The sequence below is a fragment of the Saccoglossus kowalevskii genome, chromosome 8 (assembly GCF_978046115.1).
Source record: "Saccoglossus kowalevskii chromosome 8, keSacKowa6.1, whole genome shotgun sequence".
Lineage (NCBI taxonomy): Eukaryota > Metazoa > Hemichordata > Enteropneusta > Harrimaniidae > Saccoglossus > Saccoglossus kowalevskii.
Genome location: NC_140648.1, coordinates 27345128 through 27372115, shown reverse-complemented (window position 1 = coordinate 27372115; position 26988 = coordinate 27345128). Strand labels below are relative to the sequence as shown.

General features: G+C 35.9%; 1 protein-coding gene across 1 annotated transcript; it reads right to left on the bottom strand.

The window, feature by feature from the left end:
• Positions 1–1238: 1238 nt before the first annotated feature.
• On the bottom strand, positions 1239–26098 carry LOC100369443 (fatty acid synthase-like). The gene is made up of 23 exons (XM_085502826.1): positions 25960–26098; positions 23398–23550; positions 23124–23297; positions 22378–22578; positions 21288–21410; positions 20329–21031; positions 19594–19795; positions 17583–17772; positions 17184–17413; positions 16349–16844; positions 13479–13670; positions 13085–13333; positions 12738–12917; positions 9355–10588; positions 8221–8585; positions 7410–7739; positions 7201–7320; positions 6797–6919; positions 5723–5946; positions 5057–5210; positions 4161–4357; positions 3773–4019; positions 1239–3542 (listed from the first exon to the last, which is right to left on the bottom strand). The coding sequence occupies exons 1-23, from the start codon at positions 26096–26098 to the stop codon at positions 3097–3099; spliced, it is 6672 nt and encodes a 2223-aa protein (XP_085358952.1). The 3' UTR covers positions 1239–3096.
• Positions 26099–26988: the final 890 nt, after the last annotated feature.

The following is a 26988-nucleotide window of genomic DNA, read 5'->3' as shown; positions in this document are numbered from 1 at the left end:
GGTGGAGGATTTCATGTTTGTAATGACTGGTTGTAATGTGGTATCTCGTTGTTTTCAAGATGCAGTCTGATATTTGTTGCTTGGTTGTTCAATTGTGGCTAAAATTTGTGTGGTGGGTGGAAAATGTGTTTATTGTTTGTTGAGTCATTGTTTAGACACCCTGCAGCTTGAAATGATATGGTCCAAATTCAAATTCGATATGGCGGTGTTGAATATCTGTGCGATATTGCAGTGTCGTCTAAAAACCACGCATCAAAATGATTTCTGTTTATTTATTTACTGTTGTAGATCCTGAGAACTAGCCATTGAATATGATGTCGGGAATAAATGGTTTTCTGAAGAAGCTTTATTAATTATTGCTGGCAATATTCCAGTATGAATTGGGAGCAAACTGTGACACCAAATCTAGTCGTTGTATTGTTATGCTTCTAAAAAAAAAATTTAAATAAATTAAATAGAAATATTATGTGTATTTTTGTATGTGGAAACATGGCTGGCCCACTCAAAAATATAAAGAAGTGTGGTCTGCAGTTTTTTTTTTTTTTATTTTTTATTTGTGAAAAAACTGGTATTTTACACAGTGTAAACATTAAAACACTCACAGTGCAAGGCTAGTTCACCAACATGTCTATTCTCTTGCTTGAGTGTGAAAGTACATGGTTTAGTGACTACCTCTTATATTTTTAAATTTGAGAATTTCTTTTATTTGGGAAGGTTCTTTTATAAAAAGAGAACAGATATATATATATATTCCTGAATAAAGCCGGGGGTGCTGCCGGAGAGGCGTGCCAACCCAAAAATGTATAGATGTGTTTTGGTGTATTAAATGTACAAGTATATGTTGGTATATTTAGGGCAATACATAATGCCTGCATATGTTCATCTGCTTTATTAGGTATGTATAGCTATTATATCTCGAACACTATAGTAAATATAAGGACATGAAACTATTGATGTATTGAATGCATTGAATAAGAGATATGATCAGCACATTGAAAGGCATAACAAATAGGTTTAAACATGGTTTGCACATAAATGCCGACAGAAAAGGTCGCCAGTTTTAGTTACGAAAACAATCAACTTGGTTGCTTATAGATCCAATATCTAGAGGTCAAAACTTAATTGCGATTCGTAACGAGAAATGTATATCCCAGTCGGGAGATTTTGCTATAAAAATTAATTCCTGGGTTTTCCCCATGAAGAGCGTCGGATCTAATAATTATGACGCAACACAGCAGTAATCATTCAATATAACTACATTTAATACTCGTGATCGAGCGCAAAGGCGTTACATCAATAATGCGTTAATATACTACAGAATAACGTTAACTACTTAACTGTACCCTAGGGTACTCTAACTGTAGTTGATATCATATTCGTATCACCGTCGTACTAGTAACCACGTAACGAAATGTATACATATTCTCACTCGTATTGATATCGTATTCGAACTAATACTCATAACAATCAGGTAAAAGTAATCGCATGTATGTAACTATGTAGTAGCTATAATCATTTATGTAACGATACTTGTAATCTAAACAGTGTAACTAAATTGCTGTATCTCATTCACTATGAATTAAAAACACCAGTAATTTAACACTAAGTACAGTCATAAAATGTTATGAATTATGAACAGGGTGAAAAAAGTGATAAAATACAATAATCCAATCTATGCCTCTATTATTCAATGAAGTCAAAGTCTAAAATTGTTATGAGTGCTATTATTGGAATTTATTTCATGTCTACGCAATATAAAGTCATCTCACTAACATCAGTATTGCTCTGGCTTTCGAACGGCTCGCCAGAACTCCAATAACTGTCAACAGAAAATTCAATATGGCGGCGCCAACATGGGTGTGACGTCACAAAAAGTATTGATGTCAACAATAAGGAGATCCAATCACGTCGCTATCTTAGCATTTTACCTTCTTAGAGAGGCTCCATCATGATTTGCGGCACTCGCAGTTCTACTCGGCACAAACCCACTGGGAACTATGATCGAAATAGTGTCTAGCATTTACATATACATTACATCTAACCATATAAAAGAACAAAATACATAATGTTTCACATATCTATTAGCTGGTCATCTGATTTATTAACATTAACAGTACACACGCTAAAAAAAACATGTTTTTGGCTGTTGGCATGGTAGGACGTGCACGTGAAGCTAAGGGTTTATAACTAAAACCTATTCTCATATACGTATTTCTAGCGGAGAGGATCGCCAAATTAAATATTCTATCAGCTGCGCCACTATGTGTGTTTATTGTATTTACAATCATGTTAACGCCCTCTTGTGTTCGCTTTACATTTCGCTACGCATGCTCTGTTCTCTCGTTGTGTTTCCCCCGCCATGTTGGTTCTGTTTTCCCGTTGAGAAATAAACCGAGTTACTCGCCCGTTAGCGCTCCAACTGAAGTGTCTGGTTGTAGTCCAAGCTCTGTATACAACAGGTCTGTGTCCATACTGGCGCTGGTCATGTTGCCCCATTGGTTATGGCCATATGTAATTCCCAGAGAAAAAAACTTTACATAGATGTTTGCGAATACCTGGATATTATGTACATGAATAATGCTATTTTAATATTTTATTAGCTGGGCACATGCCCTCATCAACTATGCGCATATCTAATTCTGGGAGATACATTACAGAATACCCATTTACTACTAATTTGGTATTGTCTGTAAGAATGAATAGATTTGAATAAATTAGCTGATTATAAACGTCACTATTTAGGTGCACATCTAATTTTCAGGAAAATGTCAATTTACTAAGACTAGAAATTAAAATACATAAATTAAAAAAATAACATACACTTTTAATGCTACTAATGTCTATGTTTTTCGTTAAACTACTACTGGTTGAACAGATTAAATTAGTATGTAAAATAAATTGCGTGCAAAAGTGAAACTACTTGAAATAGAAGCATTCTTATTTTTTTTTAAACAGCTCAACTTAACAACCATCTCCAAGATTTTAGAATTGAGGTGAAACACATACCCATCAAACTTTTTAGTTAGTCAGTTAATCATGTTATACACCCAACACTAATAACTGATAACATATTCATAGTTACACGATTAAACGGATTTATCTTTTATCTAAACAGTTATCTTTGCAGCTAGATTTTAATTTATTCATTGTGAGTTGTCGGATGTCATGCATTGTCATGACAATATTGTAATCTCGTTCCAAAGTCTGCCGAATTTCAACACCCATCAACGAGTCCAGTCCCAGATCACCAAGAGTGGTAGTAGGATTCAAAGTGGATGGATCCTCGACGCCTAAAATATGTGCAATGGAATCCACCAAGGTGCGACGTTTGGTAGGCGCCTCTTCAGACATGACATAATTTGATGCATCTGGCAGTACATAGCTAGACACCACTGGATGTTGTTGAGCAAGGAAAGTATCGAGAGTGGACAAATAAAAGGCAACTTTCTGAGGCACTGTACCCCCTACCACTGCATTATTGTAGCCCATAGTTTCTGGCACAATACCAACATCTTCGATAGCACCCCATTGTATGGCCAATGCTGATGAGAAAAACACAAATTAAGATAAAAATTGCTTATTTGAGTATTCAATATCTGATATATATATATTGTCTGTTCAGCACTTTTCATTACTATGATCGATGACAATTAACACTTTCAATTCGTTTGCATTTTGTAAATTAACAATTCGTTGGTAATGTCTATGAAAAATAATACTTCAATATATTAGATCTTTAAAAAATAAAATTTTTGATTTATTTGTCACTAACCTGGATATCCATCATAATATCTCTTTTCACAGATTCTTTCCATGGCCGAGTTTGCAAATCCATAATTAGTCTGTCCAGCGTTGCCACGTCCACTCACAACAGATGAGTACACAACAAACCAGTCCATACTGTCAGCACAGAGCTTACGAGTGGCTTGGTCCAGATTGCATGTACCAATATACGTGGCAGCACATACTGATTGGAAAGACTCAGAAGTCTGATTTTCAAATAAGCCATCCTTCATAACCTTAAGAAGACAAATATGAATTGCCATTTCTATACGTACACATTATGTATCTACAAAATGAGGTGCGTCTAACAAAAGTGAATACAGAACAGAAATTTTGTAATGGCATTGAATATTTCATTAATTTTACAAAATATTTACCATTGCAAGATGAAATAGTCCTCCGATCGGTGCCATTTGGCTGGAGTCTTTTATTAATTTCTCAGCTCCATCACTTTCAGTTATATCTATAGTCGAGATGACGACATCAACTCCAACGTCACGCCATTGTGTCACACACCGACTCTGATAGCCATTGCGAATACCTGATCTAGATGTCAGCACAAGGTGAAGTGCTCCTACAAACAATTCAGAAATTATAAGTTGATATTTTTGAATGACTAGAAGTCTAATGAGTTTTATACTGTAAATACCGACTGGTGTTGACGGTGACACCTACCCACCAATTGTAAGAATTGAAAATTGAATTATTTTTATTTTCGTCTATTAATGACTCCAAAATTATATTATCACTAATTGTATTATCACTAACTCGGTTGTAGGATTTTGTCAAAACATGGAACATACATTGTACATTATATGATATAATGTACGTCATTTTATTTTCATGGGGTGTCTAGAAAATTTGTTCAAAATGTCCAGACACAAAGAGCATGCATGCATGCAGGTGTGGCAGGGAATGACTTACTCCTTAATAAAGACTTACTTTAGGTTAGTTTGTTTCATTGAATGTTGTTCTTGAGCGATCATGTTTCGTATATCATGTGGCACATATGCACACATTTGATTAATGATCCAATTTTAGATGACAACGAACGGCAACCTTTTAAAATCAAAACTGACCGACTGGCGGCCATTTTGTTTGAAACAATAATTTTCCGGGCAATAAATCTGACATATCCTGACAATTCACATTTATCATACTTGATATCTTCCGTTTTTTATTTACTTTATTAATTTATTATTCAATTATATAATGTGAACAGATATTCTTATTTGTAACCAGGTGTACATTCTCAACAAATAAAATCACCTACCTCTTTCAACTAGCCAGTTAGCTAACTCTAAACCAAACCCTCCAAGACCACCAGTTATAATGTATGTTTTCTTGGGATGACACACACTACGTGATATTGCAGGGATTTGTACAGGGCTGGGCACAGTTACACAACCCGATTCTTCACTGCAAACCTGTGAAAAGTTATTTAATATTCAATGTCAGTGAAGAAGATAATATGAAAACTGAAAATAGTGAAGTATTTCATGCATCATTGGCCTCTTATCATACGTACGAGATTCGATTTGTGAATTACCATCTTGTTGTATTGCATTTTTATTTTAAAGTTACCATAAAACACGTTTTTCTATTTTTATATATTTTAGTATTCTGAAACTCCAACATAACCTGTAAACAAAAACATTAAACTGACACATGGATCAGAAACACGATTTTTTTTGTAGGTTTGCGGCTTGTACAGCCTGAACAAATAGAACATATTAAAACAACTGAATGCTGAATGTGAAAGATGCCACCATTTAGATTACTATTAATAACATTGTAGAAAACAATTATCAGACATTTTTGCAGTCTGTGGTCAACATTTACTGTTTTTGAAATAAGGCTCTATATAGCAAATCTCAGTTGTTCAGTAACAGGTAGTAAATTTTATATAATCTACATCGTGCATAAATCGAATACCAACCTGGATTAGCACTTTACCAATATGTTTGCCTTGTGCCATGAATCGAAAAGCACCCTCAACATTATCATGTGCAAATACTGTTGTTTTTAGTGGCTGTACAGCTCCGGATACTATTCCTTGAGAGACTAAGTGATAGACCAACTGCCAGTCTGGGTTGTCACCTTCAAACAGGGCATCCAGCAAGATACCATGGAATGTTACATTACGCAAAAACAGAGACATACCTAAAGTAAACAGAATATGCATTCAGTGTATATGTGACGAAGACACTTTCAATCGGACACACACATTTGAATCGGGGTCAATGTGAAGCTACTTACAAGATTCTGCCTGGTTGGCTACACAACCATAACACCTAACAGTCAGACCAATCAGAGAGCAGATTGTTTGTTGGCATTTTTGTTTTGTTTTTATGACTTATCAAATTCTACCTTGTATATATGCGCCGTTTGATTACAAACATTCACCATTTCATTGTTTCCAGCACATATTTTCAACATTCAAAGTGCAACCGTACAAGATATCTAAATATGGCTATATTAGCTGATTATAATATACGGTCTACACCGACCAAGATTGCGTCGATTGGTGCGCCCGAGTTCAAGCAGCAGTTAAACATTTCGACCTGCATCCAGTGGGTGAGTAAACAATTGGTTTTTTTTTTGTAATTGTTGAGAGTACGATTAAGATTGAATCTGGCGATCAAAGCAACTGTCGAGTCCTTGGCTCGATTCACTGTATAAGCAAAGGGCCTTATTGTCGTTTCAGCGAGATCTGTTTATGTACCTTCATCTTGTGTCTGCACTTGTATCCACAACTTACACGACAGAAGCGACAATGTTATTATTCAGATATGGCGATAACTTGAGACAGACATACAATTTGTTAAATCGTATTGATATGAACAGAAAATTCCAAACTGGTTGTGTCATGTCACTCACTGTAGTTTTAAATTATTCGTGAAAATAATAATGAGCCATAAATGACACATTGTAGTGAGATTTCAATGAGTTCAGTTAATATGAATTTAATAGTAATGATATTTTATAAACTGCAGACAATTGTCGAACATACCCAATGGTGAATTATTGGAAAGATCATATTTGCCAATTTCCAAGAATCGACCGTGACGTGCCAGTAGTCTAGTGCTCGCCTGTAATTTCTCTTCAGCCAGAGAGTTCAAAACAACGTTAACACCTACAAGACAACGGATTACAGGATTCAAAACAAGATTCTGTTACAATCACTGTATTTGCTCTACTAGAAGCTCAACTGTCATAGCACATATTCAACATATAATACCATCGGCATGACATTGTCCTTCGTTCACACGCGACATGAGAAGAATAAACACAATATATCATCCAAAATAAGTGGACATTTGTGTTGAGTCAGAATAAAACTAGTACTTGCATTCAGCACATTATTCAATGAGTCAGATGTCTTTTTGAAAGTTACCTAAGTGGGCATAAACCTACCCTTTCCTTTAGTGGCTATCAGTATCTTCTGCTCAAATGAGGAATCTCTGGAATTACCAAAATGTTTTTCATTCATTTCTGGAAACCTTGTCATTAGGTAATCTTTCTTTTCCTGGGAACCTGAGGAAACAAATCATGAACACATAAACAAATATCTATATACACCTTGTGAATCCTGATACATCAGTGTGTAAGATAAAGAGTCTTACCAACTGTTGTGAATACTTGACACCCCTGATGTAGGGCCACAGAAATGGCAGCTTGTCCAACACCACCTGATCCAGATTGTATCAGAACACTCTCTCCCTTTCTCAGCTGCCCTCGAACAATCAGTGCATAGTATACAGTCGCATAGACAACAGGAACTGAGGCAGCTTCCTCCATAGTCCATGACTGCGGTATAGCCCAGGTGAAGTCTTTATCAACACTCACTGTGGTTGCTAGAGCTTTAGCAGGTACAAGTCCCATCACACGCTGGCCTGTACTGTTACGACCAGAGAATTCCATTCCCAATACACAATCATGGGAAGCAACATTACCTAAAATTTCAAAACAAGTTATGCATTCGTGAACATTCGTTTGGAGATATGCGACTGTTTCACTGCTAATGAAAAATTCTCAGATGTAAATGAAATCAGGTGCGTATGTGCTTTCAGATTGTATGAAGATCTGATTAGTGTTTGATTGAAATCGCTGCATAAGAACGACGTAGTTTCTCTAAATTCAGAACTTTTCTGACAACTCAATGTACACTTCAGATAAATATATCTCGTATAAGATATTCTTAATTGTTCCTGTATTAGATGTTATTAAGCCCATTACTAAAATAATTACTTATATGGTTTAATAATTACGAGTTTGTTGGGTTTGCTTTGATGACACGTGGGTGAAAATTACACTGTCATGTGAAAAGATATGTTCAGTTGGATCACACCGCAGAAAATGAAAAAACATACTTTTCCAAATACAAATACCTATATAAATAATTGTGCACAATTTGATTATAGTTGTTCACCATACCTGGTAAAGCATCAGGAGGTAGTTTACCAGTGGCTAACATGATGTCCCGGAAATTAAGAGATGCGTAATAAACATTACAAATCTCCTTGCTCTGACCAAGGGATTCTGACGTTGCATATCTCAAAGGTGATGCGATCCATTTCAGTGAACTGAGATCACCACGTGTCAATATGTTAACATATGCGTGTGGTGTCAGGATGGTGCTGGATTGAGTAGAAGTGCTGAATGGCACATGGTGAAATGATCCCCATTTGCCGTCACGGTAAATATTCATCACTAAGTCTTGTTGCATTATCTTTTTCAATGTTTTGTCCCCCAGGTCTAGTAGTTTTGCGTCATTCTCCAGACTAGCATTGAATATACATCTGTGAAGATGTGATAAATTATATTACATTACAACTCATAAACTGTGTTGTGACACATGACAAACATTAGTTAAGCAACGATTAAAGCATAACTAAAACATTAATATTTCATTTGAGACAATTTATGAATGAGACATATACAGCTACACTGGTTTTAAAATAACTAAAAAAGGGCGCATGTTACCCATATAGGGAATGTGCTTTGTTTACATTTACATTTGTTTCTCTTTAGCAATTCCATTATAATACTACCAATAATAGCCACGACCATCGATGTGTTCCATTGTATAAAAAACTTGGCTGATGTTGTAAATATACAGCTTTAGCCATATATGTGTTAATTTGTAAACCAATACATTACCTATACATAAATGCATAACATCTGTCATCTATGCGTTTATCTGCAAAACACTATCCGACTCACAAATGCACAAATTCGCTAATACACAATGCCCGAGAATGGAACCACACGACGTTTGGTTCAAACTCATAATCAACACCAATCAACATCAGTAGTATACGCAAATGTATATTATTTAGTGACACGTCATGAATATTCAATTGTTGATGAATTTTACTTTGCAAACACATTGTACGTCTTCTACAGGTACAATATACTGTAGTAGCCAATCGCTAGAACAGGTCGGGCATCGTTACATGACGGAATGCATAGATAGCTAAGGTTATAAATTTACAACATAAGACAAGTAGTGCAAAACAAATATTTTGTTCCACTACTAAGGAAAACAAATCAAATCAATAGAATTACCTAATTCTATTTCCACCTGGTTCCTGCTTTAAACAGTTCAACATACCAACAATGCCAGAATCCACGGCACCATTCACCAGCAACCAGATTTTCTCTTTCATAGGCTTCCCTTGATAATTTGAGATTGCCTTGTTCAAAGTATCTACCCATTTAAAGTTAGCACCATTAACTGACAAAATGAAGGACTTCTCATTAAATGAAACACGTTTTCGACATAGAAACAGTGTTGAATGCAAACCATTAGACTTTTGAGAAACAATTTCAAAGTTGGCTGACTCTAAAACTGTCGCCCATTGGTCTTCACTGACAAACATTTCATACTGTTGCTCCAAGTAACAGACATTAGACATATCTTGTGATATGAACTCCAAGACTGCAGGTGCTTTGAATGTTATGGTTCTTTCATGTATCAGAAGAAACCCACCCTCTATCAAAGCCGATGATATGTTACTCAGAGCTGAGGGAATGTTTGACACCCTGGCAAGGCCCTCTGCAATAACAAGATCTAATGAATTGACATCACCGGGTGGTGATTCAGAAAGATCCCATTTTGTCATTGTGACATCAAACTCCTCCCCTTTCAACGACATGATCTCTCCAGATTGATTACTCAAGATATATTTTAGCTGTAGCATTGGTTGTGAAGAATTCAATATTGGAATCACTTTGCTGTACAAGCCACTTCCCCTAACTCCAACTTCTACAATCTTCATCTTCATCCTTGGTGTGTTCTCCATCACCACATCAAGACAATATTTTAGATATCTCCCAGTAGTTAGAATGCTCAGTAACTTATCATTCTCTATCAGATCAGAGTTGAGACGCAATACATCCTGTACGTCTTTAGTGAATGATTCACTTATCTCCAGATTGTAGATTGCATGGATGATTTTGATCAGACCGCACTCTGGATCATTCATGTATTTCTTTACATCGTCAATGACTACCATTCTCGGCTTTGTACTGTTTAACATATTCGGTTGATATTGACACGTTTCCTTGACCTGACATAACAGATCCAGTGCGTACTTTTCACAGACCTGTTGGTAATTCACCAGTTGCAGATGATCGCCCACAATTTGTTTTTCATCATATGGTACAAATATATAACGCCCAAAGTTTGATGGAGTTTGCTGTAGTTGACGTCTTGGAGCCACAGTAGTATGTAGACCATATATCTCTATACCACCAGCAATGCATCTAGCAGTGTGTGTGCCAACTGTCACCTTCACTTCTGTGAATGAAATCGCAAACATTGATTATATATTCCATTAAGTGAGACAAACTTTAAAATGATGTGTGACAACTGACGTATACAGTAATATGTGACTTCATTTTTGATATATTAACAGCTGAGTCAGTAATACTGAGTCATGCTATGAAAGACTAGAACAACAAAGATTGAACTTGGATTCATTATATATCGGTCCAGTCTAATACAACACTTGTACAATGTAGATCAACCACTTTCTGTCCAGTATATCACTGGTTCAATATGTAGTCAATCCAAGCTAGTCCACTATATATCTTGTATATTGTTTGGACAATTCAAGCTAGTCCCATATATCACTTGACGGTATGAATTCGATGTTAGTCCAGTAGATTACTGGTACAAATTAAGCCCATGCTAGTCCAGTAAGACATGGGTACAATAAGTTAAGGCATGCTCGTCTACTAGTATATTTAGTGTGCTTTCTATACATATTTTGAAAACCTTGAACTGAGTTAAAAAAACTCTCATAATGAAATCTATAGCGAGTTATTGATCTATCTCTTTGCCTCATAAGGACAAGGAGTTAATTTGTACAAAACCAACAACTACCGGACATGTAGTAACTCCTGGATCTGTTAAAACATAGCAATTATATATATATGCTTATTTTAGAAAGATGCCACAAGTGATACTGAGTCTTTGTTCAGAGGTTGGCTGTACCTTGAGGCAATCTTTTTGAGTTCCCTAGATGTATAGAGCCTTCTAAAATATTGTTACATGGAAATAGAAAGCCTCTGGTTGGATGATCAAATAATTGTTGTTACTATACATTGCACAGTATCAGCTATTAAGGTTTGGCTGCCGCACCTCACTGCCAAGGAAAGTCCAAACAAAGCCATCATCAAGATGTGTAAATAGTATACCCAGGTGATAGTTGTGATGGCATGCAAAAGTGGCTAACCAAACACGCTTAATTTAGTCTTCGAACAATTCAAAATATTCAGTTTGCTCTATGAAACTTCCAAGGTTGCAACACTGAGGACAGCGTTTTTGTCAATTTCTCTGTTATCACCTCTTGTACTGTTTCTTACATTGTATATTATACATAGGTATGTGTTAAGCAGCACTCAAAATATTCTGGTTGATTAGGTCATCGTAATCCATGACTGCTTTCAAGCAAAACACTGCTATAGCCACCAAAATATTATAGACAAATACAAATTGTTGTCAGGGTGTCCCATATAAACTGGAAAAACCAGTGATCATTTTTCGACCTTCCACTACAATTACAAGCATCCTTGCAGTAATTTGACTGTCCATTTTAACTCTAGTGTACGTCAGAGCCAGCACTAAAGTCACCAGTTCGAACACCACTATCTTCAACAAACACTTCAACTGTGCTTCAGGCACATTCTAGCCAAGCTAGTTGTTAAGGCGTACATAGCTCTTGAACCGCGACTCAAATGCAGTTGAGGTACATTGACTACATTAAATGGGGAGAAACAAGTCAGTTGCAGTAAACTGACTACAATATCCACCAATATAAGAGCGTTTTTCTCATCCTTAAGTACTTTTACAGTGGCATGCTCACATAATTACATGAATTATGGGAGGTGGTTGTGTATTTGCTGCCAGAGCCTGCTCAGTTCTGTCCCCCATTGAAGGTGGTGATGTGTGATATGTATTTACTTCGGAGCCAACATACTGTAAGACAACTTGGCAATGACAATGAGGCATATATGCACTATTGTATGAATAATATGGAGTCAATCCATGTTTGTCCAGTGAAGTACTGGTATAATGTGCAAACAGTCCATGTCAGTCCTGTTTAGAACTGTTACAAGGTGGAGTCAATTCAAGCTATTCTAGTATAGCGTTATTCTAGTACATAATTAAGTGAGGTCAATCAAATTTATATCACTGGTACAATGTACAGTCAATCCATGGTAGTGTAGTTCAATGTAGTACAAGTACAAGTACTAATACAAAATGTCAATGCCATTCCTGCATAGCCCCGATACAATCGTGTCAAACCCCGCTGGTCCAGTATATTACCGGTTCAATGAGAAGTTAATTTATACAAACAATTGTACTAATGTGGCTCTGTTCATGGGACCTGCATACACCTTTTAAAACACTTTTTAGTGAATATTACAATAGTTTTACCTACCAGTCTGTTCACCATGCTCGCAGATCACCCTCTTGAGATGTTCAACAGGATCTATTCGGATTGATCTAATTCTTGTTGGTAATCTAAGGCACCTACCAGGCTGTCGTAAAACCTGTATTTGTAGCATGGTGTCAGTAAACGATACCCAGTTACCATTCCATGCAAGCATTCCTTGGTTACCTGTTAATCATCAACATTATTCATCATATACGAGAATGCAAGGTAATTGAAAATATACTTGTAACCAGAAAAAATAATGTAAAGTTAGTATTAATTTGTTAGCTGGTTAATCGGAAACTGAGGTCTTTTTTTGAAAAAAATAGCATAAATGAAACGGATGTGCTTACCAGAATTATCAGCCCGGACTATTCCTTGGAAAGTTGCTCCATAATCATATCCTCGAAGCCTGAGTTCTTTGTAAACATCACTAGCGAACAACTCCAATAATCCAGTATCTACTTTGTCCTCCAAGGCATCGATGATTTGTAATGGCTCATCTGGGATTTCTATTTTGCCAGATACACATAACTGATGACTTTCAGAAACTTCAAATATCCCGGTAGTCGGTGCTATACATACTTCTAGAGTCACTTCTCCTATAAAACAAACATTGAGTAACTGTTAACATATTTTTCTAACCAACTTCTGGCATATCAGCTTATAGTGTGGTACGTATGCTGATTGATCAATATGGTAAGCAGAATTCCTAACTCACCTTTGAACTTTGAATTATAAACCTACCTTGACTTGGCAAAATTGTAGCTCTATGTATGGTGACATCTTCAAAGACCACTGAAATATGTTGATATGGTAACCCACGTATTTTAGCCAAAGTTTTCCATACAAGAAGAATGTATCCTGTGGCTGGGTATAACACTCTTCCATCAATGCAGTGATCACGCAGATAATGGTCTTCTGATGATGGTGATGAATCTAATGAAAAGGAAAGACACAATCATGATGCTTATCAAGCAGCTTGCTGGCTGGTATAGCTACACTGTTCCATAGTCAGAAGGCACTCTTACTGGATTGAGAATATTGAGGAAATCAACAAATATTCTAGATCTTCAACCTAGATATATAAAATATCCGAGCAGTTACGCTACCAGTTCTTTACAGTTGACGATGTAATCCTGTTAAAACTTTTAATAATGTTCCCATGAACATACATAAAATGAAGAATCATCAAAATGTATTGCATTCAGAAGGCTAACAATTTTCAGAAGATGTTGAAAATAACAGATACTACAGAATATCACATTTAGTCACTAACTAGTGGGAAATATCACTAGCTAGTGGGACAATAAAACTACTATAACTAATTAGTGGAGCAACAAAACAAATGATAGCTGAGTTAATATCTGAATTGTAATCTGTCAGTGTTGATTTATGCTATAATTTTTAGTATGTTCTATCTTACATTAGGCGATTAATGAATGTCATATTTTCAAGTAAATAAATTCTGTAAATCGAAAAAAAAGAAAGTGTCGGAGACAAAAAATATGTCAAGTACTGCTACCACGTTAAGGCAGTTCAAGTGAAATTCAGAACTGATTATGATAGTTTACAGATGTGAAGTGTATTATGGGAGTTTTCATTTTATACAATAGAAAGCTATTAGGACATTTGAAACTCGCTGAATAGACAATTTTCCGGTCATTGCGAGATCCCATGTTTGCATAAATTCAAACGTAAAAGTAAGACAAAGAAAGGTATTAGTGTCGCGATGAAGTCAACCATTGCATGGGATTCGACAAACGCGAAAGTATTGTATTTGCACGCTTAGTATTGTTTTAAGTGTAATATAACATAATATAATATAATGCCATATGATACATAATTGCATATCTTTCTTTTCTGAATATATGAATCTATGCCTTATGTTTAGCCTGTACCTCTACTGCGGAAGCAAGCCAATGCCCGGCGCGAGAACATGGCTGACCACAAACATGGCGATTTCAATTCCCCCTTCTCCCAAAGACATCGTTAACAACGTCTCTCATGTTTTTAGTCAGTCACACCCCGAGCCCGACAGCGCCCCACCAACCGCGGACTCGGAAATAACACCGGGAAAACAGTCTGATACCACACAATAAAATTTGAATTTTATACTATACACAATGCAAGAGATATATACATATACACCCATGTGTGCACTCTATTTTTACATTGTTACTTGTTTAAATACATTTAATAATTTCTTTTAAAACTTCTGTATTTTATAGTTAATATGATATAACTCGTCCACAAAGTATCTTTGAATATTCTTTACTCTTGCCTTGTATATTGCATCAGCTACTGATATAATAAGATTAAATAGATCTGACTCAAGCCAATCTTTTTCAAATCCAAGAATGATATGTCTAAACTCCATGGTATATTTTGTTTTTATAATACGGTTCCACAATTATACAATTGAACACCAAAAACGTGTTACTATGTTACAATCGGAAATAAAATGTTTACAATTGTCTGCTTCACAACATTAAACATACGTTGCTTTACTAGAGATTTTCCACTTTCACAAGTTATGAGGATGTGGAATCTTGTTGTACAGCCACATGTAATTACAGTTTGCAATTCCCTTGCATGGCATCTGCTTTTGACCAGTTTTTATTAAATATCACATGTTTCTCACTGATTACAGAAGCATTTTTGTTGTTGCTTGCATTTGTATTTGTTTTCATAATGTCATACCTTTGTAAGGGAATTGCCCTTTTTAATTCACTGTATTGTGTAATCAATTCCCTTTAATTTGTAAGTTTACATGTGTATAAAGTCAGTATCTTGAAATACTTCATTAATACAAATGAGTCCAGAACTGATCCTCTCTTCATAAAATCATGTTTTTTATGTATTAATTACCCCACAGTATTTATTTGCTAATCGTTTCAAAGCTTTGTTCTAAATGTTCAGTTTTCTCATTTAATTCTTACCAACTGTTCAATATTTCCCGAACAAAAATTCTGGTAGAGTTTGTGTTATGTAATTCAGAACCGACTTATCTAAATCAGCTCAGCAATAGTAGCACACGTTTTGTTTCTCCCTCCACTAAACCTATCTATTCAATTACAATGCAGTGCTTTTATCAATGCCTCGACATCCACCATTTGTAATCCCCCGTTTTCAAAATTGCTGATTACTATTTGCCTTTTTATGTGTTGAATGTTGAACGTTTTTGAAATGTGTTTGGGCGTAACTATCATTGATGCAGTATATGTAATTAATGACATTATGACACTTTTTTAGCACTGTAATTTTACCAAAGACTGAGAAGAAAGTTTTTTGTCCAACGCTTACTCTTGTGCTGTACACATTAGATGACAGTCAATTTTGATGAAGGGTATCAACGCAATATTCCATTTTTCAAATCGACATTTTGACATTGAGCTATGAATCAAAAAATTGAAATTATGAATCAAACTGATCTCACAGTAAACGAATGTATGTCAATCAAAAGTTAATATGAATAATTATGGAACTTTTTCATCTCGTGTCACAGAGCAAAATGTCAAATAATTTCAAAATAGAAACGATGTTGCCATGCATTATTAAAGATAAAGACTAGTTAGCACTAATTGTATTTCATGATGTATGGGATAAGATCTTACCAATTATGTACGAGACCACTACATTACTCTGCCCAATTCCCGTAGAGAAATCTTTGGCTTCCGGGACATGCCATTGCTGTGAGTGGTCCCAATGAATCAATGGAGCGATGGATGGCGTATTTCTTATAACCGGATACGGGACTTCTGGGAATAGTTTGTTGATGTTTAATGTCATTCCATTGAGATAACATTTTCCAATGTTAGACAAGAAAAATTCAAGATTGTTTTGATAGTTGCGCTTCATGAGACCTATGATAGCACTGCTTGGACTGAGAGAGCGCTTCAGAACAGCTTGCAGCAGGCAATGTGAGGAAACTTCAATTGTGATAGCATTGGATGGTATATGGGACAAGGCTTCTTTAAATAACACAGGATTGACCAGATTATTTACATGGTAGTCAGCTGAGCTATACTTGGCTAGTTTGGTGTTCCATTTGTCTTGCGGAATGGAGGAACAGATCCATCGTGATGATCTCTGACGAGGGTTATTGATTACCTACAATAAAATATACAAAACCACAACATGAATAATCGAATGTAACAAAGCTGTATTGCAATCATTCTATAATGGAATCCAAGGCAAGTTAATGATTAATGAATAATATCATTTTACCAGGCCCAGTCCAACACATGCATCTGTTGACCTTACAGGCATACCATTAATGTTGATATGGGTTGTATGCATGGTATAGGCCGCAACACTGTTTAATATTTTGTTTTGTGCTTGCTGAATCCATGTGAATAACTAGTAACAAATGCCACCCACTTTTTGTATTAACTGGGACACATACATATGAATATGTGAATTATATAACAGTATAAATAAACTTATTACTTTCGTTAAAGCATTTTTCAAAGTTGGTGCAACCTTGGTCATGTAGTTGGAGTGGAATGCAACATTTGAACTGTATATTTCTTTAGCAAATATGCCTCGCTGTTTCAGATCACTAACAAAGTCGGCAACTTTAGATTTTGGTCCTGATATTGTGACAGTGTCTTCTGCATTATGACATGCAGCAACCACGTCATCAGGACACATCAATTTAGCTTCTTCCCATGACAAACCTAAAACAACAAACAAAAACAAATACATGCATTATATATTCCAAGACATGTTGGGAGCGCCACAACTAAAATAGGTTAATAGAAATAGATGTATAGTTTAGCAATTGCCTTACAATAAACAAAAGAAAAAAACGATGGGTTATTTGTCTGGCCTGGAAAGATAACTTACCAACAGCAGCCATGCCACCAGCAGGTAGTGCAGCATCAATCACACACTTGCCTCTCCAGTAAGCAGCAAGAACAGTCTCTTCAGCAGTAAGGCAGCCATCAGCATAACCGCAACCTAACTCGCCAATTGAATGTCCAATAATACCATCAGGTTCCACACCCATGGACTTTAGGAGGTCTATCAAACCGACCTGAAAATGGCAAATGCTTGTGTCATCTTGACAAAATAAGTTTCTTCAACAAACTGTTATTTCACTTTTCTGTATTATTCCTAGTGCTTCGCAGCAGATGGCGATAAAATGACGGATTATTTTTGATAATTTCTGGAAATTACAAATATATTTACCTGTTGCAATAGAAGTTGATGAGTTGTAAGGCAAGGATGTTGAAAGATAGAATAAAGCAGCATTGGGTATATTTTGAACTAGAAATGTGAGTGTGAAGGTTAATGGGCCTTGTAACCTTCACCGACAGGAAAATAAACATTCCCTTTGCAAATCAGGTGACATCTATTTAAAAACAGTTCTTGAAGCTCATCAATAACTATTTTAGGTGGACACAAGGATACCTTATCTATCAGTTTCGAGACAATAATGAGAGATATTTCCAATATATGTACCTAGAACATGTAGACCTTCATTATTCCAGCTGATACTCAGTGGTGTATATGTGACCAATCCACTATCCTTGAGATTTAGGTTCATTCACGCATTACTTGCATTTTCATATACTCGCCACGCCAACCATTGACTCAATTAGTGAAAGTCACTATTTCTCATTATGAAGAAAGTAATGTCACCAGCTTACATATGTTGTAAGATGAATTCGTTGCCATCCGAGTTTTGTGTTGTAATCGTATTTGAATTTGATCTTTATTTTATATAGGAGTGGTTCTATGACAATGGTGTACAGCTGACGAGACAGAGAACATTCTTCTTTCTCATTCTATTCACCCATACCAGACTTGTGTCAGAATAGATTAACTGAATGTATTTAATAATATTACAACAAAAACAAAATGACTGTAATGATTTGAATAAAAAATCTTGGTGAACACCGTTATGCCTTGTGAATGCAGCAATCAGGTAAAGACGACTAGACAATAAAGGTACAATGTACTTAGACGGACGCCATGTTCATTTAACAACCTTGCATGATTGGTAATTTGTAATACATGAACTTTGACCTAGTATGTAACACAGGCGTGTATATACCAATAAACGCGATCAAAGCCCATTTCGTGTTTATTGGTAATATTTTAATACAAAATTACATCACGCACATTATTAATACTGTCAAATATTTTTCTACCGTGTCAGCAGTATATTTCAGAAAGTACATGTTTTTGTCTGAGTGAGATCATTTTAGTTAATATTTTATAGACCATAGAAGCCTGACTTGCCGCCCATTTTTGCGAAGCAGTGCGACAGGGCAAGGAGAGAAATCCATCAAAATACATTTAAACATATTTTGACATAAAACAGACCATAAATGTTTATAGAATTCGCCTGGGAGATTTGCGACACCAGGCGACCAGTTGATAATATTGTGACGTATTTTGATAGTTCGTCAACAGTTATTAGGGCGTCAACATTTGTTTTGTATTGTCAAACAGTTCAGGGAGATATTATAGTATGGTATCATGTGCCTCATATGAGACAAGATCTAGTGAAATCACGTTAGAATAACAGTTTTCAAGCAAAATCCTTATACTAGCAGGCGAATCTGTGATTGGGTCTTTCGGGTGACATCATTTTTTGCAAACATTATGTTTTTCAACATTAAACAAAAAACGAGGCGCATCATTCCCATTAAACAGCTTGTGTCTAGCTCTAATTGCAGCCCCTTTAGATTCACTTTTCACAATTCGTTGAATAATGTTTATTTTTGATGGGGTACTGTGAATATTATTTTCTAAGTCAGTTCCTGCGAAAGCTCATGTGTTATAGGTATGACATTGTTGTGTAATCACAGATATAGAAATTGAAAAACATGTAATTTCTATTTCTCACCTGAATTGCTATAATTCCTACACATGATTTGACCACGTCTTTGTACGTATTTTCATCACTGTTCATTATCATATCATACACATTGATGTTTGTGTCTTTTAATGCCTCTGTACATTTCAAGATAGATTCCTTATATGTGTTTAGTTTCATCAAGTCTTGACCCATGCCTTGCCATTGTGTACCCATACCAGAAAATATATACCTAATACAGCAATATACAAAATTAAATATTGATAGTTACTATTGAAACTCCACGCATAACCAAGAAAACATTTTTAATGCATTCCCCCCTCCATTACACTGTCAGTAATTTCACTGAATAAACACAGAAACAAACCATATGTTCTAAAAATAGCACTGAAGCACTCGTCCATTGTTTTAAACTCAATAGTCAAAAATTAGAACAATGAAACTTGGTTGGCATGCATGGTGAGTTCAATAAAACCAGAACACGCACATACATACATGACACTGACCTCCCTACCCACTCGATTGATATCGCCTCTGATTATTTTGTTTGTAATAAATAACACAATATACAAGTTCAAATGGTTTAAGATCATAGAGGTGACATTGCTAGTGGACATGAGCTTGTCGCAAGGGACAGTCAAACTGAATAAGTAACACCGAACAAGTGTTTGAATTGTTTGAATAATGTTAAGGCGCGTGGTCAATGCCATTAATCGTATTCCGTGTTCCGCATTTTTATGTTCATAATATACTAATTTATCTTACCATATTGGTCTAGTCTCATAGTTTATTATCTGCTGTGTTTCTTGTATTTTATTCTCACTGTTTACAATCTTGTATCCCCTGTATGTAAATCCTGTTGCAGGCTGGTTGCAAATATTATTCATCAATGAGACAAAATCTGGCATTTTCGCATACTCCTCAACTTGGGACAGTAAATTATCCAAACCCTCCATAGTTCGGGCACAACAGTGTAACAGTCTAACATCGCTTTTTGGAATGTGTGACGATCTTTTGCTATTTGGTTTAAGAATCAAATGAACATTGGAACCACCAAAACCGAATGAATTAATCCCAACCAAACCATCTGGTAATTCCATAGGTTCATCTACTACTTTAATTCTACCATCATGTAGTCCCGGTATATCAAGGTTGGCATTATTGAAATGTAGATTTGGTGGAATGATTCCCTTTTCCATGGCTAGAATTATTTTGGTAACAGCAGCAAGTCCAGCAGCGGGTTCCGGGTGACCCATGTTTGATTTAACAGAACCAACAAGTAGAGGGTTGTCTTTGTTTCTATTTTTACCAAAGACATCAACAATAGCATTGATTTCTTGTGGGTCACCGACCTTTGTACCTGTTCCATGAGCTTCAACATATGCAACATCTTTTGGGTCAATGCCTGCTTCTTTGTAAACTCTGTGTATAAGTTTTTTCTGTTCATTTCCCGACGGAAACGTAACACCTGAAAAAGTAATGAATTTTTCTAATATATTCATGTTGATGTTATCATGGCTGGCATAAATTAAAAGAACCGTATTATATCAGTTAGTGTTATGCACAACTGCGTCATTCAAGAGTGATTTGTTATATGATTAATTGTCAGTTAAGTTGTCATTGCTCAGATGTCAGTGGCTACAGTCTATTTATCTGAGTTGTATTTGGTTACAATTTAAAACATAACAGGTGAACACATATATATTGAATGTATACAAATTCACCTTGTTCTTTATATCCGTCATTGTTAGTTCCACCGTGGATTACAGTCGAATATACTCTCTTAGCATTAGAGGACCTCATCATTAGCATTGAAACACAGCCTTCAGATCTACAATAGCCATTGCCTGAAATTAAATTGTAAACATGTTATCCCTATGCACAGACTAAAGTTGGGCCATTTTATCATTTTTTATTTTTTCCGTATATTGAGTTACCATATATTTCCCAACATGTTCAATCCCACGCCCAGTTGAGAGGAGAGTAAGTGCAGCCCATAACCCTTCTGATTATTGAAGATTTGTTTCTGATTATTGAAGATTTGAAGTTTTATGCCCGATTATAAATTTGAACCAGTGAACTGAAATACTGTTTTCGAACAACAATTTGACGTCATCAGCATAATTAGTAAGTTTACAGTGCTGTTTATGACTGTATGGTATGACCAATCCTTCAACATCTTTCCGATGTTATGGAATAGAGATTCAATGCCTATAACGTAGAGGGCAGTGGATATTTCCTTTCCAAATACCCCGAGCCACTGTGTTGGGGAAGTGAGGCTGCAAGTAACGCGAACCCGAGACTGGGCATGAGAATAAATGAGGCGAATGCTGGAAATGAACCAGTCACAAAAACTAAATGCAAAAAGCGTGTTAGAGATATCTATGATTTATTTTATCAAATTCCTTTTCTTGGTCTAGGGCAAGAATGAGCAGAAGACAGCTGATTGGCATAGCCAATGCTGTTATGTGGGAAATTCAAATATAATATTATTTTGAGCATAAATGCCAATGGCATCAGGTGTGTACAGGTTAATGTAAAAATTGTGTAGAATTTTGAGTTTGATTTTCATAAAAAGTGTTATCTTGACGTCTGAGATAAAATATCGCATTTGTATTGCCATTATTTTTCTCTAATTGAAACAAAGTTAGAGACATCACACGTGGCAAGACCAGTGTGTTCGTGTTTAACGAGACGTGCAAGTAGTTCTTTTTTTCAGTAGCTGAGTGGTGCATGTAGGTAGTAGTGCGTGCGTTCAGTTCCAAAATGTTTTTATTGTTATTTTAGTATCGTATTGTATTGTATAACAATCACCTTGTTCGTCAAATGACTTGCACTGTCCCTCGGGGGACAGCATACCAAGCTTCATAAACTGCACTGATGTATTGGGTTTGACATTTATATTAACACCAGCTACAATGGCGGCATCACACTGACCACTGCGGATAGCTCTCAATGCATGTTCCATTGCAAGTAAACTGGATGAGCATGCTGTATTTAGCAGATAACTTGGCCCTGTACAAGAAAACTGCATAGATCAAAATATTGACTAACAGAGTTCATTCACAAATGGTCGCCGCTATCATATTATGAGCAAGGCAGCAAAATGATTTATTTTCTACCGCCATTGCGTGTAATGTACATTGATGGTAGCAGGAATATGAAGGGATACACTTGCGTCACCCGCTCTCATATGACTGAAGACTGAATGAGTGCAAGAAATCAACACACAATAATTTCCAGAAATTAACTTGAAATATGTTAGGCTAGAGTCAAAGAATACATCTATTTTCAGAAATATATAATCTCTTGCAGCTATTCCGCTTATGCTCACAAAAAATGTTAAATTAACTAGTAAACTACCAAAGTATTTAGCGTCTGAAAGCAACGTCTGTGTGCTGCTTGTTGAAATCTGATCAGGGACATATTCTACATTTGAATTAAATTTGCATGCAAGTCATATGACAGTAACATTTGTTACTCTAAAGAAAAACGTTTACATCCTGTGATATAAATGAGATATCTTTGTTATCAGAAATATGTATTGATTTAATATTCACCCTTGAAGTCAAAGAAATAAGATATTCTATTAGCAAACATAGCGGGACAACAACCAGTCATGCTGTATCCAAGTGATGCCTCGGCGTCACTGGTGAGTGCTTCAAATGTTTCCGAGCCGTTAGAACCAACAAATACACCAGTATTGGTGCCTCTCAATATCTGGGGATCAATACCTGACACAAATAAAACAAAACTTTGTCATTAGGAATCAAATGTATTACGTCCAAAAGACAAATGAATATGGTTGATTGTCTGTGAGGGTAGTAAACATACCTGCATCCACTATTGCTTCGTAAGTTAACTCCATGAGTATTCTCAGCTGCGGGTCCATGGTGTTTGCTTGTTTTGGATGAACACCAAAAAAGGAAGCATCAAATCTGCTTAGATCTTTAATTTTGCCACTTTTCCTTGGTAATCCATGGATACCTGAAATGTAACACAGAAATCATCACTCATTACCTTACTTATACTTCATATTGTTTACAGCGAACCCCGAACATTGCGATGGACATTTTATGATCAGTTCATTTCGGATCTTGGTGTAGCTTTCTTTTTGAATATCGACGACTGATGAAAAATCCAGACACATAAATTCAGTACTAGTATCACACACACTTCCTTGGATAATAGTCTGCCAAAATAAATTACATATATATATAATTAGTTTTGAGCGTATTTGAAAAAAAAAACACAAAAATAAAACACTTCACAAAGTACCGCATCATATTTTATAGAAACTTTAAGCCAGAAAGTGATCTAATTCCTCGCTAAATCAAAACTAAATAAGTTTACAATAGAAAGAATGTGTGTGAGATATCGCATGACTACCGCGGTAGGAATACACATACGCAACGAGAGGGTGTCCTGCTGTTATAGAGAAATAACTCTTACAACACAATAGAACCTTCCAAAACCTGTGTAATGAAGCAAGTGGGCGATAACAGCACTGAGTTTTAAAATGGTATAGCCCCCCCACACACACACACACACTGATACGTAGATTTTGTGGAATTCGTCATCCGCACCTGGGTTCATCTTAGTTTTATACAACCAATCAAGCCACGAACATTTGGTAATCACAATATTGAAGTTCTTTGATTGGCTACGTAAACTAATAGAAGCAACGCAGGCAGCTGAATATTTGAATCAGCTCGGGTTTGATAATGTCGATATTGAACCAGGTCCTGGTCCACAAGGAAGTATTTTCTCACTTCAGTGACTACACTTTACTGATTTATCATATCTTTGTATTAAAAAAAGCAAACTTGACTTTACATGCAACTTGTTTTATCGTATTGCAGGAAATCCAGAGTGGATGCTTTCGCGACCCAGTGTCGGATTCTGCTGTACGGGCCGTCGCTAAGAATTCAATTCCAAAAAACACAAGGCGACTTAACGTGTGGGCTATGCGTACTTTTAATGAATGGGCATGATACGAAATAACACCCGACTGGAATTAACGACTGATGAATAGGTGAAAATTTGTGACTGTATCGAAGTAATGCCCGTCGTGGACTTGACTCATTGGTTAAGTAAATTCGTTCTGGGGGTGCGCAGAGTGGATGGAAATTGTTATCCTCCAAAAACATTGTTATTTTTGATCATGGCAAAGCTACATTTGTTCTGAGCTGCAAACGCCTCTAAATGGTCTAAGTGATAAAGAATTCCAAGGTTTTTGTCGATTCAGAAATGAAAATATTGTCCAGTTTGGGATTGGGATCAAAAACAAAGCTGAGGTGATTACCAAACCGCGTGACTGTGGAAAATGAAGCTGCTAGGAGACTATTCTCTCCGGGTTCTTGTTATCGCTATGGTATTTCTAAATGGCAAACACTTTGCCCTCAGAAGCGGAATGGAACATCGAGCTCTACGTTTTGACCCACCCCAAATCACTTTACACGAGTTATTAGATGAAACGCCATATTTGAAGTATGTGGAAGACGTGTCGAAAAGCAATTAAGGTGGAGTAAGATGAAAGTAGGTAATGCATTATTCAAATGCTGAAAACCCCCACCAATGCCATAATAGAATGTACAAGAAGTACACATCACTCTGCCCACCCGAGGACACCGCTCAGTAGCAGGTAATCAAACTTGAACATTATTAATATATTGATATCACTGTAAACTGACTTAACTAAAAAAAGTAGCAAATCATGTTATTACTGATTGATTTTTCAAAGAATTTTAAATGAATGCATGATCACATGAAAAACTTAATTAAGTTTAAATTATCTTGACAATGTTGTTTTTTTAATCTACAGGTGTTCTTATTTATAAACGCACAACACAGAACCAGGAGGAGAAGGTAAGCGATATTTTGAATGGTACCGCAGCTGCTACAACCTCCAAGCAAGTAAACGTCGACCTTGATGAATCTTCCGACACGTCATCTCCTGCGGATGTTGGAATCCATAAACTATAAACAAGCAAGACGCTGGAGCTAGAATTGTTTACAACAATTGCGTGTTTACTATTACCGGAAATATCTGACCAATTATAGCAGTATAATGTGTCAACATAATATTTGATTGAAAACAATAAATGTGCAACAAACTTTTAACCTGTTTGTGTAATTTATTCGGAGGTAGGTCGTGATATCATATCTCGGCTTCGCCACGGGATGATATCATGAAAGTACCAACGGAGTGTAATTTTGAGGCATTATATCGAAAATTACACTAAACGAAGTCGAGTCGATATTATGCCGAGAGTATGGCGGGTCTATAATGTCGCCCATTCCCTTCAAATATCGCCTGAGTTGGAGGTTGTTATTAAAAAAATAAATTTAAAGTCTATTGCTATTTTGCGTATGAGATGTGTATAAATAAAATACCTGGTTCCCATCTTCTGTTATCTTCAGTTACCATGTCATCTTTGTTGATGAGATGTTGCCAGAATTCCTCCAAATTATCAGATTCTGGCAACCTGCATCCTATACCGCTAATGACAACGTCGTCCACAACTGTTTCCATTATTGGGAAATAGCTTCGTTAAAATATCGGTCAGGTTGACAAACTAAAACAAAATTGAATACAATTATAAAAAAAGCTGCATAAATTTTGAGATGACTTGCCAATAACACAGTTTTTTAAATATAATTACTATACCATAGCAGCAAAATCTGGTGGTTTGAATGACCAAGGTCATATATGCAATTCTATTTAAGACAACAAAAAATATAATCTATAGATATGCAATTTATATTACCTAACACGTTTTATTTATCATACATATTGTAATGCTATTTGTAATTGTGTCACGTATACATATCAACCTAAGGCTCGTAGTACCATGGCCGAACACAATGTTTAACATCACATTCAGAAGTGATGTGTTTTCTGATTGGCTGAGACAGTCATGCATATTTAATGAGTTGTTGTACACTTGTTGTACGTCAACAGTAAGACTGTCCTAGTGAATATAAATCTGTCTCCAAAAGTTTAAAACAAAGGATTTAGTTGTTTTGTCTCGGTTTCTTGGTATTTAATTTGATTACTGTGAGGACACCATAAAGATGAAACAAACAAAATAAGTGAAACATTTGCTAGACAAATTTGACATGGGTCATTGTAATCTCAAGCCCACACCATGTGCTATGAGAGCTTGTAAAGCTATACATGAGTAGTCGGCTCTATTATCGAATGATAAATTTTACAGGGTGATTGTTGGAAGTTTAATGATTGCAACTAGACCCGATATTTCATACTCCCTAACACATTTTGTAAATACATTTTACAAGTAAACTCTAAAGCCAGTAACTTGACATGTATTTTAGGTAGACACTCTATTTTACTTACTAGTATGAAACAGATTTTAAAATGTTGGCTAGAAAATAAAAACAAAGAATGAAAACACTGGTCAA

Bases quoted from the DNA above. Each gene is read 5' to 3' on its own strand.
- LOC100369443 (XM_085502826.1), bottom strand. From the start codon at position 26,098: ATGGAAACAGTTGTGGACGACGTTGTCATTAGCGGTATAGGATGCAGG. The intron at 10,589-12,737 runs GTAGGTAAAACT...TTTCATTCACAG, and splicing joins CGAGCATGGTGAACAGACTG to AAGTGAAGGTGACAGTTGGC. The intron at 3,543-3,772 runs GTTAGTGACAAA...TTTTCTCATCAG, and splicing joins ATATTATGATGGATATCCAG to CATTGGCCATACAATGGGGT.